Raw genomic sequence first — 17663 nt, 5'->3', positions numbered from 1 at the left:
AATTTGTGACCCGAAACAAATACACGTACTTTGTAATTACGAGTAATGTCGATCAATATTATAAGTCATCTTTGTATAATCACATATCTATACTTTGAGTTTCCAATGTATTTTCACGGCATGTAGCCATGAGACTAATCTCCTCAAGCTTCGAAGATCAAATTAAGTTTGTCTCCAACAAATCATTATTCATACAAACCGTTTAGGAATTGAACTCTAAACTAAATACTTAAAGTGTCAAGGTATCTACCAATTGTTTTACACCTTGTTGGTAATTAAATAATTTTAAATTTTAAAATGGAAAAAAAATCTCAAACAGTGTATAATTTTGATGTTTTAATTGTGAATTTGATATAGACTGTCATAAAAGAATACACACACTGAAAGCAAGCGTGAGGTGTCAGAGACCCCAGGGGGTGGGCCCCATCCAGCTTACGCACTGAACTCAACAACAGAGTCATCGTCCTTCTTCTCTTCTCTGCCAAATCAAAGAAACCAGAGAAAGAGAAAGAGAGAGAGAGAGAGAGAGGGCACAAACACACACGCACACGCACACTCTTCTCATCAATTTCACTGGGGTGTGTAAGAGTGAGTGAGGAAACCGATCTCAGTGGCTGAAATTTCGCGTTATATTTGGGAGTGGTGGACTTTGTAACCATCGGTACCCCATTCTCCTCGTTCCACCGCATATTTCTCTCCAACCAACCATCATCATGATCTTGTTCCGTTTTCTATCCTAATTTAATTCATTCATTCCCATTCCCCCCCAATTTCCCATTCTTCCTTCGTCATGACTGCAACTCCACTCATTTCTGTTAATCCCGACGAGCTCAGGTTCAATTGTATGTAACCGCCCCTCTCTTTCGTCATCTTTTGTTATTTTTTTTCATTAATTGCAAAATTTCATGATGATCCCTATACAAGATTCAAGAATCGGAATTCTATTTTTATTCAATGTTGCGTTTCCATTTTGCTGTTTGAATTATGAATTGAAACTCGCATGGATTGATATTGTTAGAAATGATAAAGCAGGAATGAGTTGTAAATTGGAATTGGAATTGGAAATTGGATTGGTTTTCTGTAGTTCTGTTGCCAATTCTTATAGAAGAAGGACATGTAGTTATACTTATTATCATGATCTAGGATTGGATTTTTTGTTTTCTCTATTTGGTAAATCAAATTAAATCATGTGGGGAATCAGAATACTCTAATATGGTGAAAGATTTGTTTTTAAAAAATGCTTGTGAGATTTCGTTTATGTTAAGATCTTTCAGATAATTATGAATTTCTTCCTATTTAGTGACTCTCTTGATATTAATGTGACCAGTTGAGCTTGAGAAGCAAACATTTTGCGATCTTAAGGTCCTCAACAACACGCAGAACTATGTCGCTTTCAAGGTAGTTTTTTTAACTTCAAATTCCAGAATTGGCATCTTGTTTCTGAATATATGCTTTTAACTTCATCTTGATTGCATATGATTCCGGTGTTGATGTGTTATGTCGCTTTGTTGTTTGCTAGGTCAAAACCACATCCCCTAAGAAGTACTTTGTACGACCAAACACCGGTGTTGTACAGCCCTGGGACTCATGTATCATCAGAGGTGCTCATTTACTATTGCAGAGTCATTTATAAGCTTAGTTCTCTGATTCAGATATACAAAAAATATAGTATTAAATGAAAATAAGAAACATGGAAGAACTTGAAAATCCAACAGCATCTAATATTTTCTTCTTTAAATAATTAAGATGATTCAATGAAGAGTAGTAAAAAAATTGTTCATTAACCTTTTCTCCAAAGCACATGTTAATAACACCCTTAAATTTTTTGGTTGGAACACTTTCATAAGATCTCTGTTGGCCTGAAAGGTTGAATAGATGAAGACAGCCCAAGATTTAGCAACACCTTTTAGGAGATATGCATGTCAACAAATTACTGAATGGACATAAATTTAGAAATATGCTGTTAAAAGGGATTTAAGAGCTTCTATCACCAAGAAGTAGGAAGAAAAAGTGATTTAGGAATAAGAGCTTCTATCTGAACATGTGATACACCATTTCCAGTTTTTATGGTTCCAAGCAACCCATTATTTTGCTAAATGCTACTAGAAAATCCAATCATATGTATGCTATTTGCTTATGAACTCAGAGCTCATTCCCATTCTGTCATGTTGTCTAATTTTTGTATTGTACAGTGACCCTCCAAGCCCAACGTGAATTCCCTCCAGATATGCAATGTAAAGACAAGTTTCTCTTACAGAGTACTATAGTCAATCCAAATACTGATGTTGATGACCTTCCACCAGATACTGTAAGAGAGCCTACATAGTCTATTATACGGGACCAACTATATTATCTAAAAAAAAAAGCTGATCACTAATACTGGTAATTTGGCTTGCAGTTTAGTAAGGATAGTGGTAATTCAATAGAGGAGTTGAAACTACGAGTTGCATATATCACGCCTACCTCACCTGATGGAAGCTCTGAAGAGGATGGTTTGAAGAACTCCGCACAAAAACTTGGTACCTCTTCTGTGAGTCTTTTTTCTTCCTCCACATTCTGTGGTAATCTATTTAAAGTTCCAATTTTATTCTTCATTTCAAATTTTGTAATTTAATTTAATGTAGTTAGCCATAATGCAATATGTTGCATCTTATGTGTCAAGCTGAAATCCCCATATGGGTAGGGTCCCTTGAGAGATAGAATGAAATTTCACATATTTAAATATGACAAAAGCCTGAGAAATAAGATTAAGTAGATTTCTGTAGCTACTCGGCAATGTGATTCCTGCGTTTTGTAACAGTTTCCATTCAAACTAGTGGAAGCACAGACTACTCATGCGGACAATGCATGATGCATTTGGAGGAAACTCCATAGGGCCTAGTATGTGAATAAGCTAGAAAACATAATGTGATTGATAAGTAAAGATAACAAAAAGATTGAAATAAACATTGGTAGTTCCTACTTCCTACTAAAGGACCCTTTTGATGGAAACTATAAATCTGTGCCTGTATCAAATTTATCCTGTTTAGAGTAAACTTCATGTCTCCTACCTAGTTACCTGCTCCTTCTTCACTTTCTATAATCTTATACACATGTTTTCTCAGCTTTTAAATGGCATAAAACATCAAGCGGATTATGCACTCTACATAAATATTTACACATGATACGAGTGTCAAAGATAAGTTTTGCTTGGGTCTCAAGTTGGTTTAGCAGAGTTACTTTGTGAAAGCTGCATGCACAACATTACTCCTTGTGTGACAGTTTATAGGTCATACTTAAGGGCTGGAGTTGGAGTATGTTACTTTTGGACAAGTGCTACTTGTTAGCATGAAAATCTTATGAAAATTATGCAGCCTATCATGTTGCAGTTTGTGAGAAATCATGGCTACTTGTGAATACATGGATGGAAAAATAGCAAATTGTAACTACCCATCCTCTTGATAAATTCTAATTGTAACTAATTAAACAGACATCCAAACTAAATAAACTAACTCTAGGCCTAAACCCATTTATTGTTCTGGGTTATCTTTCAGCAAAATTATTGAACGGTAATTGCTTGGGGTTCTGTCTTCTGTAATAGAGTGACTATCTCTAAAACGTTTTTCGGTGTTGCATAATTTATGGTTCATTATTAAGCATTTCCTACATTTAGCATTTTATGTCAGATGATCAAACTTATTTAAACGCCCAGTTCTGTAGTGTAGTTTCGCCAGTCATGCTTAAACTGAATTTTCTTCCTTTGAAGAGCCAGGCTTTAGAGCAACTAAAAGAAGAAAGAGATGTCGCTGCAAGACAAACGCGAATGCTGCAACAGGAACTGGTAATTGTGCTGCATGTTTCCCTGCATTACTATATCACAAGTTTTTGGTTTGAGATTTTATTTGGAGTTGTTGTTTCAAATGTGTTCTCAGTGACTAAACTTGTAAGTGATGAAAAATACTAGTATTTGAACATAGAAGCCTATTGATATGGGCCTGTTCACTAGGCCCAAGATTTCCAATATATATGTAAGGAGGAATAAGAGGTGCTATGCACCTGATCATGTCCCTCAGTAAGCCTACTGCCAGCTCAGGTGGCAGGGTCATGGGACCCAATAGGGAGAGATCTGAAGTGGTGGGAGAAGGGAGGTTATAACTGGGGTAGAGGCGGGAAGGGATGTAGGCTGTTATTTTCTTTGGGCTTAGGCTGGGAGAGATAGGAACTTTCAAATTTGCCTCCATTTTTGCTTTCTGTTCATTTCTTAATTTTGTATGCATTCCATACAAGACCCCATTTTCATTTACTGGACCTCTTCCTTGAATATCAAATAGTTTCTTTCAAAGTTGTAGTTTAATTGCTCTGGTACCTTAACATTTATACCAATTGATAAGAATCTTGGCGGAATCATACCACAAAAGGTAGCCATTGTAGTTGGAGAGCGGAAGATCTATTAATCCCCACAGTAAAATCTCATACTTCCAATGTGGGACTCAAGTCTTATACCTTGCAATTGTGTCCTAACATTTAATCTTTTAAGCCTTTCTGCCCCTGAAAAAAATAATTCAAAATATGTAGAAAAGAAAGTAAGAATATACTTATCTACTGGAAAAATGCTATAACTCTACATGGTCCATATAACATTTTGATTCAAAGTTAAAAAAAGTTATATGGGCTGCTGTTAACTACTATTGCAGTGTTATAGCATTTATCTTAGAATTGATTTTTTATTTTTTTGTTTCATTCCCTGTATGCTAATATACTACTTTTACGGTAGCATTGATAAGATACATGGCCAGTGTTCTTATTGTATAGTTCATGATTATCTTTATGGAGCGAATTGCAGTTACTCCTCCGAGTCTGATTTAAGGAGACATTGATTGACAAGAAAAAGCATACTAAAATCAACCATATTACCTGTACTAAAATGGGTCATGAGGTTTCTCTCAAATAAATAAATAAATAAAAATTCCATGAGGTGAATAAGAGCTTAAAGTGATTAGGGGGATTGGAAGTTAACAACATCTGATTTTTTAACTGTCTGAAAGCTTTTTTTCTCCCATTTTAGCCGCAACACTTGAACCTATAATAGTTGTCTGGTGTGTTTATGGTCGAGACTTAGAGCTATTGCAGACATCACTAATCCATTGGTTTTCTTGAATGTGTAGGACATGCTGAAAAGGCAAAGAAACCGAAGAGGTGGCGGCGATCCTGGCTTTTCCTTCACTTTTGCTGTTTTTGTGGGTCTCCTTGGACTTTTGCTTGGCTTTCTTTTGAAACTTCTATTCTCTTCACCATCTTCAGAATGATTGACACTGTTAGAAACCTCTGCATTCTGACTTTCCGCATTGTTCATTGTAGAAGTGTAAAGTTCTATATTCTTTTAAATGAGATGTATTTTCCAATTTGCTTCTTACCCTGCTACTGTCACTGGCATAACACACACATTGACATGCATAGATAGATAAGAGGATGGGATCTTGTTTCTTTAACGATACGTCTATTTCATTTTCTGGTCCTACCCTGCTCGCCTTCCACAAACAAAGAAAAAGGAAAGCTAATAATGATGGCTTTTGAAGAGATTTACTATTATTGCTGGAATATAATTTCTCAAACAAATACTATTTACACCTTTCAATTTTCTCATGTTTCATCCCAACAATTTTAGTGTCAGAAGAATTCAACACCTCAGTTTCGATAAACTTCTTTGTGTTTGTCATTTTTTTCGGTTGAACTCTGCAAATTATAGTGTTTGGTTTGAGGAGAAAAACTTAGTCAAGATTATATTTGGTTCAAATTTTAGAAGGGGGAGAATGGAGGGTGTCAAAAGGTTGAGTCAAAACCCTTTTAAGTTTAACTTAATTTTGGCTTTTATTGAAAAATTGAGAGGATTTGTAGGGGAGATAAATTGCATGACTTAAATTACTCATTTTGTAACTTAAAATAATTTTGAAGGTAATGAATATAAATATAATTTTATTTATAATTTTTTGTATTCCCTCATCTATGTTATCAAAAGTAAATTCTGTATGGGTTACCTCAAATAGCTCCTAGAGAAGAGTGGTGTTTCTTTCAACTTATAGCAACTTTCCTGAGCTTCTTTACCATGATTGCAATTTGCAAGTGATTTGGTGAGAAAATGGAAAAATATTATTAGAATGAGAAGTAGGAAAGATTATGAGATAGAGGAGGCTGGATGTTGAAACTGAAGAAATAGCCCAAAGCAATTTTTATTTTGGGTCAACAAAGCAAATCTTTTTTTTATCCCATTGTTAAAAAATGAGAATATGAGAGGACCAAAATTACGTCCCTTATTATTATTATTTTACTAAAATTAAAAAGCATGACTAAAATTAAGTGAAGAAACTAGGGGACAAAAATTATACATGTGCTAAAGTAAGAGAACTAAAAGTGTAACCAAACCTTTATTTTTCAAAATAACCGTGTTGATGTATTTTTAAAACATAAATAGAATATTTTCCCTAATTAATAATATTAATAACTAAAAATATAGATACAATTAATAAAACCATAGACACTCTTGATTGAAATAAATGTTCTTATATTTTAATGTTATTTATTAATATACTCACGCTTAATCCACCATGTTATCTAATGAAATAGAGTCTTTATCCTAATCAGAGAGGCACTCTAGCTAAAAACTCACTTTCAGATCAGTCATGTCATTACTTTTTAATTATCTCAAATTTTCAATTTTTTTTCCATATTCTCTCTCATCCCTTAAAGCAAAATGTTAACGAAAATCTCTCAAATTCAAACAACATGATATTTTTAAATTCAAGTTCCCTTGATTTTCTCCGTCATAAATTCAATTTATGTTTATATTTTTTTATAGAAATTTTAAACATTAGGATCTGAAATCACAAGTAGAACACTTTTTTACTTTAAAACATATAAATATTATTATATTGTATATAATGTATTCACAAATTGTCAAACTTTTTACTATTGTTTTCAAAAGAATTTTCAATATATCTATCTATATATATTAGAAAAGAACAACTTCTAGCATGACGTGTCGCTCTCACAGGCCAAGTTAGTGACGTGTCGCTCCCAGATTAATTCTCACATAATATTTTACATGTAAGCTCTTTCTCCTTGGCCCCACTTGCCACATGTGCCCTGATTTTTACTTACCTTATTTCTCCTTAATAAAAAAATACATTTTTAAATTTTAGATTTGATTAGGATTTAGGTTTTTTATTTCTTGATTTTATCTTAATTTAGTTTTGATTTATTTTTAGAGTATTAATTAATTTTTATGGTATTTTTATTGAATTTTTGGATTTTTAATTAATTCCGGATTTTATGAGTTTTTATTGTGATTTGCTAGATTTTGATAGTTTTTATCTATTTTTATTTAGTACATTTTTAAATTTTAGATTTGATTAGGGTTTATGTTGTTTATTTTTGTATTTTATCTTAATTTATATTTTTATTTATTTTTAGAGTATTAATTATTTTTTATGGTATTTTTATTGAATTTTCGGATTTTTAATTAATTTCGGATTTTATGAGTTTTTATTGTGATTTGCTAGATTTTGATAGTTTTTATCTATATTTATTTAGAACATTTTTAAATTTTATATATATTAGAAAAGAACAACTTCTAGCATGACGTGTCGCTCTCACATGCCAAGTTAGTGACGTGTCGCTCCCAGATTAATTCTCACCTAATATTTTACATGTAAGCTCTTTCTCCTTGGCCCTACTTGCCACATGTGCCCTGATTTTTACTTACCTTATTTCTCCTTAATAAAAAAATAAATTTTTTAAATTTTAGATTTGATTAGGATTTAGGTTTTTTATTTCTTGATTTTATCTTAATTTATTTTTGATTTATTTTTAGAGTATTAATTAATTTTTATGGTATTTTTATTGAATTTTCAGATTTTTAATTAATTCCGGATTTTATGAGTTTTTATTGTGATTTGCTAGATTTTGATAGTTTTTATCTATTTTTATTTAGTGCATTTTTAAATTTTAGATTTGATTAGGATTTATGTTGTTTATTTCTGTATTTTATCTTAATTTATATTATTATTTATTTTTTTATGGTATTTTTATTGAATTTTCGGATTTTTAATTAATTCCTGATTTTATGAGTTTTTATTGTGATTTGCTAGATTTTGATAGTTTTTATCTATATTTATTTGGTACATTTTTTAATTTTAGATTTGATTAGGATTTATGTTGTTTATTTCATGATTTTATCTTAATATAAAATCTGTGATAAGTGATTTAAATCAATAATACATCCCATCAACAAAAACCCTCTTAAAACCCTGCCTACCTCCACTATCTCCTCCATGGAATTCATCTCCTCCTTGCAATTTTCATCTCATCTCTCAACTGAACGGAACCACCCCCACAAAATCGTCTCATCTCTCAACGAAACCACTTTGCCATCGACTTGCAATCGCATCCCTCCGATTTGCTGCCTTTGACTGATTGGGAAGGTTGCAGATGGAGGTTTCAAATTATTTTCTTCATTTGCTTGCATAATATGTTATGGTTTTTTCAATTTTATTTTACTTTACCTTTAACTTTCATTCACTCATGTTTGACTTCAAGGTCAATTTCGTTCATCACTTGCCATACTAATTTTAAATTCTTTTCTTCAGGTTTTTTTTTATAGATATTCCACCAAAAGAGATTCTATGGAAGCCATGGATGGTGAGTCCATTTTATATTCTATATGGAATTTTGCAATATTTTGATTTGTTTTTTATGTTTTTTTATTCTCCTTTGTATGTGATTCTACAGGAAATATTTTATTATATTTTAGAGTTATTTTTAGAGTATAAATCAATTAGGATTTAGGTGGTTTATTTTTATCTTAAATTAATTAATACTCTAAAAAAATCCGAATTTTTATCGTATTTTTATTAAATATTTTTTAAAGATTTTGTTTTGTTTTTATTGTCAATTTGTTAGATAGCCTCTCTTATGTTGTGCATGTTGTGCTATTTTATCTTGAAACCTGAATTTTAAAAGATTTTCCCTAATTATCTAAGATTTAAATAAATTATATTTTGAAAGAAGATTTACTACTACTCCTTACTAAATTTATAATGATGGCTTCGACTCCCCTCTTTGTCACGTTCCATGACTCAATTGGAGAGCTGGCCGGAAAAAGTGGTGAGCATTCTCCCTTTTCCTCTTCAAATTCCTTCTTTGCATAGTTTTGTTTATGTCTAATCTTATTTTGACTCGGGTTATAGGTGACGGTTCCGCCAATCTACCTACGCGTGTTGCTCCAAAATCAGTTTCTTGATATAATATTGTAGGTTGAAATGATTTTCTTGATCTAAGACATATTATGATTTTTTTTTCAGACTATGCTAAGGAATGAAGAATGCAGGAGATTTCAAAAAAAAATTAGAGAAGAATTGTTGAAGTACACTAAAGGCTCGAGATAGAGTTTGGGAAGGAAAAGCATGTGGCTTAATGCTTTTAATTTCTGAGGTAGGAGAATGAATCCTTTTAGTTAAAAGTTCTTTATGTCTAGCATTTGATTCATAAGATTAATGTATTGGTTTGAAGCTACTTATGTGTCTGTTTTTAATTTTATTCTTTATGTGTTTTGGTTGGTTCAATTAGGCTAATTTGAATCAAATGCCTTAAAGAAATCAAGGCACTACTTGAAATAAGGTATGAGAAGCTAGAAGAAGGAAATGAGTTGTAGGCAGGAGAATAGAGAGACAGAGAGAGAGAGAGGAGGGTGATTGCACACAAAGAATGCTAATGAAGTGGATATGTTACTTTCAAACAAAAGCTATATTGGATAAGATTTGAAAAATAATTTAAAGAAATTTTAAAATTATTTTCCAAGAACTCCTATGCCATTTTGTTATAGCCTTGCTAAACTATTCAACTAGGTTCTCTAATGCTTTGTTTGATATGGTAGTGAAAGAGAAGAGAGAAATAGAGGAGAGAGAGATAAGAGTTAGTGTGTTTGATTGGCAAGGGATGAGAGATAAAGTGGCAGATTTTGTGGGTCCAATGTATTTTTTCAATCTTCTCATTTTGAGTAGACATAGAACAAAGTTTGATCAATTTTTTTAGCTTTCCAATTGTAATCTTATTAATTTTTTTGGTTATTGGGAGGGAGTAATCTTATTAATTTATTAAGCCTATCATTATTTTTATATTTTGATATTTTTATTTTTATTTAAATGTCGATTCATGGCAAACTAATTCCCTCTCTTATTCTCTATTTAACCCAACGATGGGAGAGAATCTACGTCATTCTTTCTCTACTATCACAGCTCTCATACAAACAACTTATATAATTTACTCTATACCACACGTATTTCTCTATACTCATCACATTTTGTTATATTTTTTATTAATGCCAACTCCAACAATCAATTTGCCGTGCAACGCACGGGTAAAAAACACTAGGGGATAAACAAGGGGTAGTTTCAAACTCCAAGCGCAATGTTGTCTACCAAGAAGTTTTTTAGAACATATGAGTGGTTAGTTTAATTTTTTATCTTAATAGAACACCCCGATTTCGGTGGCGTCACTTTAGTAACCAAAAGTAAACTTAATGCGGAAATACGTGAATATTTTTTTTTTCGATATAATAACTAAGACAAGACTGAATTAAATAAAACCCAAAAGCGAAAAGTAATAGAGCTAATATACAATATATAAACAGCCCCTGCTGTAAGTAACAACCTCGTCACGAGTAACCTCCAGTGACGGAAAGAAAAGTGTAGCGCCCGAAGGCAAAATGTACAAACCAAATCTAAAGTTAAGTGTCCGCAACACTATCCCTCAAAACTGAGAATAAGCTGGCCCATCGGCCTGAAACAAGACCTCCTAAGTCCAACCAACTCTCTGTGATTCCCGTAAAGAAACCACACAAAAAGCTATAGGTGGGAAACTACCCTGTCCCGAATGAAACAAATAAAGTTCAGAGCTAAGACTCTACTCCTACACTAATCCCATCTCGAGGAGCTCACACTAACACTCATTCCTACATGCTAGCGTGATCGTCGTCCGAATTTGAAATCCAGAACGACCTAGTCTATGTACACCATCCGTCCTCCTCTCGCTACCGCGATACGCTCCAGTTCCCGCATCTCAACCCTAGTTCCTCCCGAAGGATGAACCATCATGAATCAGCCCGCCAAAGACATCTGACAAAGGGCGTTTGTTCGTCAAAGCACACACAGAAGACGCGAGGGTCAACTCCAAAGAATTATGTAAATAATAGCACCAATAGATATAAATAAGATAATAGCCACTTAGGCTTATAACTAAGGATAACATCCTAGGGTTGCATATTTCCACAAAGAATATAACGACTGTAAATCACAGTTAACATGCATCAAGTAGAACTAACAAGTATCAAACACACTCATCAACTATGTCAGTATGCATGTTGCATGAAATGATATGCAGGTTAACCCAGTCAACCAATATGCAATCTGGAACGGATGGACATCATCGGATCAGCCCTTCACCAGCCACGGTGGTGCCATTTCGGCCCGTGATGTCTCTTACTCCCACTGGGTAGTCAGATCAGCAGTAAACCCGTAGGTCTGCCATTTCGGTCTGCTACAAGAGACGTCTACAAACGCTCTTTCACGGCATTCCGGGTCTTATGACCATTTTGGAAACCGACGAGGTCCAGAGTACGTCTTGTGTTAATACCTCATTAATGTTGCATGTATGCAAAATGATTAGTCAAACAACGTCTCCGACCTCACTCGACACGTCGCCACGTGTTCTAGGGAAGTTAAAGTCTCTAAAAGCTTACCCTAAGGTAAAGTCGATTCTGCGACCAAAAGACACACTTCATAACGACACATAGCTGCTCCAACAGCACCACCACACACGCTGCTCCAACAGCACAATAACACACGCTGCTCCAACATCACAACAATAAACGCTGCTCCAACAGCACAACATCAAACGCTGCTCCAACAGCACAACGACAACATACTCAACGCTTGGATCCGACGACACTCCTCGTTTTCCAAAATTAAGATTTCACTTTCAATGCCTTCCTTCGAGGTTGTTATCATTACTTAAAGATTTAGAGGTTATTTAAGGTCTTATGAGTTTTCTTTATAAAATAGATTCCATTTTGTCTTATCGCAAGTCTTATACATTTGCAGGATCTCCCAATCCCAAGTCGCTTCCAGAGGATGTCTCGATCCACTAAACAAAATCAAGGCCCGAACCTCGTTCGTCCTATCAAACTTTCTCAAAACTCTCAAAATAAAATCGGCATGACCTGCCCGCTATTCTCACCATTCAGAATCTCAGATTTCCAGTGTAAAGCATATTTAAATCATCACAATCAACATGTCATATATCAAGAAATCTCAACATTAACACTTAGCACTTAGCATATAAAGCATGCACCACACATCCTAGATTACCCACATAGCACATAGCATGTAAGTCAATCCTCAAAAACATTCAGTAGATGAATCATCTACATTGTCAGCCGAAGCCTCAGAAAACATTTTCAATCACACACAATCTCAGTGCATAAACAGTAAACAATGTCGAAACATCGACCCTAAGCATTAACTAGAGATTCAGTGAGAAGCCCTCACCTGAAAGTTCTCCAGAATGATCAACTAGTGCTTCCTCGCACTCAAAGTGTTGGTCCTCAGAGAAATCCTCAAAAGTACCTTTACAATGAAATCACAGAATACTATAAGAATCTATCGGAAACTAAGTTATCGATACTTACTAAGGTTACTCGAAGTAATCTATACTCTAAGGTACGATAATCTAGCGCGAAAGGACAAGTTTTCGGAAAAGGAAATTTCTTCCTCCCCCTCTAATAGGCTCGGCCACTTTACACAATTAAGGGGCTCGATTTTTCTTCGATCAAACTTGGTTCCTATGTTTTCATAAGCCGTAACTAAGGGTATTCTGAACTCGGAAAAATTATCGGATCAAAAACTGTCGCAGGGGTATTTTGGTCATGATTTTTAACTTAGGATTTTCAAAACTGAAATCCCAAAAATAAAATTTTGCAGGGACGTCACCAACGACGTTTATGACAACTAATCCTACTAGCACTAAGCTAAGGCGATAGTTTTCAGCCTAAAGGGTGGAACTTTACTCAAAAACTACATAAATGGGTATTTTAGGCTAGAATTGATTCCGGCGGAATTCCGGCGACATAACGGAAAATCTAATCCGGCAGAAGTGATCTTGGGCACATATAGAAGAGGTTTAGAATTAGAAATGAAAGATTCAGGATAGTTTTGCAAAAACCCATAAACTATCCGCTCAGAAAACTCTACAGAAAAGCTATGGAAAAAGCGATCAGAGGTAAGGATTAGCGACTATACCTCGAAGCCTTGAAGTAGCAACTAACGGATCAACGATCAAGCAAACGATGAAGAAAAACTCTTCTTCCTTCTTCCTTGTTCTTGGCCGCGGTTTAGAGGAGAGAAAATGGAGGAAAATTGTGTTTTTTCTTCCTTTATTTGCTATATATAGAAGGTGGAAATTCGCGGGAAAATGAAAGTTTCGCGAATCCGATTTTTCCGGCGTCATTCTCCATGAATTGTTAGATATGTTTTGGCAAAAGAATTCCAAAACTATAAAGAGGTCTCCTTGTATTTTTGGCAACCAAAGCATAGTCGGTATAAAACTATTTTACCCGATAAGTTGCTTTTTGCATTGAATGTCGGAATGGAAAACTTCCTTCGGAAGAAAGATTGAAATCATCAAGAGAAATGGGTGTACGCGTGTAGAATATTCATTTGAAGCTCTGAATAGATAAAGTCTTCATTGTCGAGAAATTCTAGGGTTTTGAAATACCAGGGATTCGGTTTCGGCAAACTTCCGATGATTGGAATCGGACGTTCGTAGATCCTAGAGTTTCGCCTCGAAACGATTGTGATATATGGAAAAAGAGAAGTTCTAACATTTCTCTGAAGATTTTTGGAATTAACTGCCATCGTGCCTAAAAGTGAAAATTAGCTATATACTAGGGTTTCTGACCTAGGTTTAAGCGTAAAACGTTCGTGCTATAACTTTTATCGATCATAATGAAATCCTTGAACTTTTCCTGAACTTTCTCCTTCATAAATATATTTCATTTAATAAACTTTCGTTCAGGTTTCCCTTCACATTACATCAACCCTAATCGTGAATAAAAAGTTTATTCACTTAACATAAGCCTAAAAACTCGGGCCTTACATTACTACCCTCCAAAAAGAAAGTTTCGTCCTCGAAACTTAAGGGTCCGTAAAAGTTCTGGATATTATTCCTTGATCTTTTCTTCTAATACCCATATAGCACCGTCCGTGTCTTTGTTCCAAATAACTTTTCACTAAAACACTCTGCTTTCCCTTCGATTGTTTCACTCTTCTAGCCCCAATGCTGGTTCGACGGCGTCTCAAAAGACATATCATCTTCCAACTCTATGTTGTCTGGTTCGACCACTTGCGTTGGGTCTCCGTTTGAAGTAATACTTGTTGGCATTCGTGCAATTGCACAACATTAACCACTCGTTCCCTTGCTTTTGTTCGTCCAAAATGTTGATTAGAAACTCGGTACATCTCTATGCTCCGGAGTGAATGCTCAACTTGTCCTCGTGACGTGCACTCATGATCCAAAACTCAACTCAATCGCTTGATCACTCCTAGACGAAACATTACGTTGGAATCTAATAATCCATTAATGTCACTTCCAACTCCGTAAATATCGTCGCTCGCACCATGAAATCAATCTTCTACTTAGTCATCATTCAAATTAAAACTCGACCTTGAGTCTTAATACCTTGTATATGACAAGACTCATCCCCTTTATCATCAATTCATCGACCACTCACAAGCTAATCATCCTCTTATTATCTAACAATCCATTATTGTTGTCTCAAAACCTCAAGACCTTCCTTACTCAAACCAATTTAGACTTACTGAAATTCCTAACGCTTCGCATAAATCGAGACTTATCCTCTAGAAGATCAGTTCATAACTGTACCCCAAAGGTCTTAACTAGTCATTTTATCATCCGATCCTCCAACCTTCTGAGGTTCAACTACTATCGTAACTGCTATCACCACTACATCCCTTATTCATACATGATTTTCAACTCCCTAAGTCAATCTTAATCATAGGATTCTTATTCAACTGAGCAAAATTCACTTGCTAACTCTAGCATGCATCACCGAAATCCATGACAAAGTTCCATTCACTATTAGACTCTGAGTAGCCTGTCCAAATATGATAACTTCAAGTATTCATCTTAATACTAACACTTTCCTTCTTGTAACTTGATTACCATCTCGTCGATAAACTTCTTAATCCCTCAATACTCCTTAAGTGAATATCCATTTCTTAAAACTATAACTCCTCCGCTTACCCATACAACCTGATAAGTGTCGTCACGTTCTCACACTCATAACTGGATCTTGATATCCATAGTCATAACTTATTATGCTAACATCATTCAAATCTTATCACATGGTTCATTATGTCCGCAGTCTCATAATCAACATCAATTGATTACCAACTTATAACCAACTTTAACACTCTACACAACTCAGAATTTCTTTACTTCAAGATCTCTCTTATACTATACCTCAAGGCCTTAATCCGCAACTCATCTTCAGATCTCCAATCTCCTACTCGTACGTGATTCTCAACTCTCAAGGTCAATCTTAACCCTAAGATTCCAATCCAACTTAGTAAATCTCACTTAGTAATCTGAGCATATTTTCTTTGAAATCCATATCAACAACCTCAAGGATTCAACTTATGCTAAAACTTTCTTTTTCTACTTAATCATTGATTCAACACTTAGTCACTCCCGAAAACTCCTGACGATTCTCTAAGTCTTACACATTCAACTTAAACTTCCTGGGCTTAAAATCTAAACTTTTATCAAGTTTGCATCGGTAATGTCCTTTGACCCTTTAACACTTTTCAAGTGAAAATTCATTTCTTAAGACTATAATGTCTCCACAAATTAATCATGTACTTAGCAAAACTTATTCCTCGAACTCGACTACAACAATCTAGTTCCAAGTTAATTCTTCTCCATCTTGCTACTTATCAAGCTATCATCTATAACCTGATTAAATCCAACCTATTTGGTCTCTAACAATTCCACTCTGTAATCACATAACTTATGACTTCATAACTTCCGAGAAAATACCTAATATGTTTCCAACATTAAATCTTTTGACTGAGTCTACTTCTACTTGGAGTAATCACACGAACCAACCAATTAATGTCTATACGACAATCATCAACTTCCAAAGGTTCAATTCTTAATCTTGTACAATCAAGTGCTTAACACGAACTTTCCTCCCAAATTCAACTAATCTTCGATCAGATCAAGTTAATCTTACCAATCCTTCTATCAAAGTCCATAGCCAGCTGTGATTCCGAATATCACCCCCTCAATATTAAGTTGATCAGACCTAATACATCGAAGGTGGAAATCTAGAAAAACCTACTGGATCAGTCAATGAGTTCCTATCATCCAATAGTCACAAATATCTTGATATTAAATCCTCAATGATGTCGCTTCGGAACTACACACTCCCGACATCATAGGTATAATATCCATACGAAATCTCTCTAAGATTCATTCCTTAGCTTCTAGCTTCTGGTCAGACGCATCGGTACAAGACGACTTTCTAGGCTTAACGTGTTATCTTAAACCTCGGGTACTTCTATAGCTAAAATACGAGCTACGTTCAAATAAGGTATTAGTAGGCGTAATAACTATAAGGTCAAAGCTTAGACAGTATAAATAAGTTAGGTGTGTTTGCACACGCTACGAGAGTAATGGAATATATTATACTGAAATGAGAAAGAATGGTTAGAATGTTACCATCGTCCTTGCGCTCTCCTCTGACAAACCCCTCAGCTCTCTCACCGTCCATGGTGTAAACTCTTGCTTTAGCAGCAGAACGCTTACCACAAGCAGTGTTGACAGTTGGTTCAGCCTTGGGTGCTATGCACCGACCGGCAGTATGCCCCATTTTGTTACAATTATAGCATTTGGGCCTCGCGTCGGGACAAGCATTGGCATAGTGCCCTGGCATCCCACATCTGAAACAGGTCACTTGTTTCCTTGCCCCTCTATCTATGGCGGAAAACTTGTCCTTCATCTTGTTATCAGACGGTCCCGCCTGGAACGTCCTACAGTTCACGACCAAATGTCCACGTTGTCTGCACTTCCAGCATTTTGTTCCAGCCACCGAGCACTGAAAGGCGTAGTGTCCAAGCTTTCCACAACGGTAGCATGACACAGCCTCCTGGCCAATGGTTGCGGTCGTCGACTTACGTGATCCCGGAATAGGGTCTCTTCCCTCGAGATGCTGGTATGGCTTCCACGGTCGGTACTCCTGAGAACCTGACCTCACTGGCCCTCCAGTTCTAGCTCGGTCCAACCTGCTTTGCTGGTGCTTGGACGCCTCGATTAGCGGTTGAGGTTGCTCACGTGCCGCCTCCTCAGCGCGTCTGTAAGCGTCCTCAGCAGCCTGATTCATCATTGCCTCAATCATGGTAGCTATTGCCATTGCCATTCGATCAGGGCTTACCATCCTACGCTTAGTCAAACAAACAGTTAGTACTCATCATAAGATAGCATTTCCATAACTATACAATATGATTAAGCAATAACTTCAATCAATTTTTAAGCGAAAAATCGCTTGCAGACAA

At 35.3% G+C, this 17663-nt stretch overlaps 1 protein-coding gene across 4 annotated transcripts; it reads left to right on the top strand.

Moving 5' to 3' along the window:
• Positions 1–399: 399 nt before the first annotated feature.
• LOC130741019 (vesicle-associated protein 2-1) lies at positions 400–5468 on the top strand. 4 transcript variants are annotated; one of them, XM_057593781.1, is made up of 7 exons: positions 400–842; positions 1328–1398; positions 1520–1601; positions 2193–2308; positions 2399–2519; positions 3752–3820; positions 5145–5468. In XM_057593781.1, exons 1-7 carry the CDS (start codon positions 791–793, stop codon positions 5438–5440), a joined length of 807 nt encoding a protein of 268 aa, XP_057449764.1. In that variant the 5' UTR covers positions 400–790; the 3' UTR covers positions 5441–5468. The 4 variants fall into 4 exon arrangements, with proteins under 4 accessions (XP_057449764.1, XP_057449763.1, XP_057449766.1 ...); XM_057593780.1 differs by having other exon boundaries at positions 3746–3820; XM_057593783.1 differs by having other exon boundaries at positions 2399–2530; positions 5145–5381.
• The last annotated feature ends 12195 nt before the right edge of the window (positions 5469–17663 follow it).

Source organism: Lotus japonicus, chromosome 2 (genome assembly GCF_012489685.1).
Source record: "Lotus japonicus ecotype B-129 chromosome 2, LjGifu_v1.2".
NCBI classification, from domain to species: Eukaryota; Viridiplantae; Streptophyta; class Magnoliopsida; order Fabales; family Fabaceae; genus Lotus; species Lotus japonicus.
The sequence above is the reverse complement of the archived record's forward strand: the minus strand, read 5'-3'. Positions and strand labels throughout refer to the sequence as shown.

Excerpts from the sequence above, each read along its gene's own strand:
- LOC130741019 (XM_057593780.1), top strand. The coding sequence starts at position 791 with ATGACTGCAACTCCACTCATTTCTGTTAATCCCGACGAGCTCAGGTTC. Across the intron at positions 2,520-3,745 it reads GAACTCCGCACAAAAACTTG|AGCCAGGCTTTAGAGCAACT; the intron begins GTACCTCTTCTG and ends CTTCCTTTGAAG. Across the intron at positions 3,821-5,144 it reads GAATGCTGCAACAGGAACTG|GACATGCTGAAAAGGCAAAG; the intron begins GTAATTGTGCTG and ends TTGAATGTGTAG.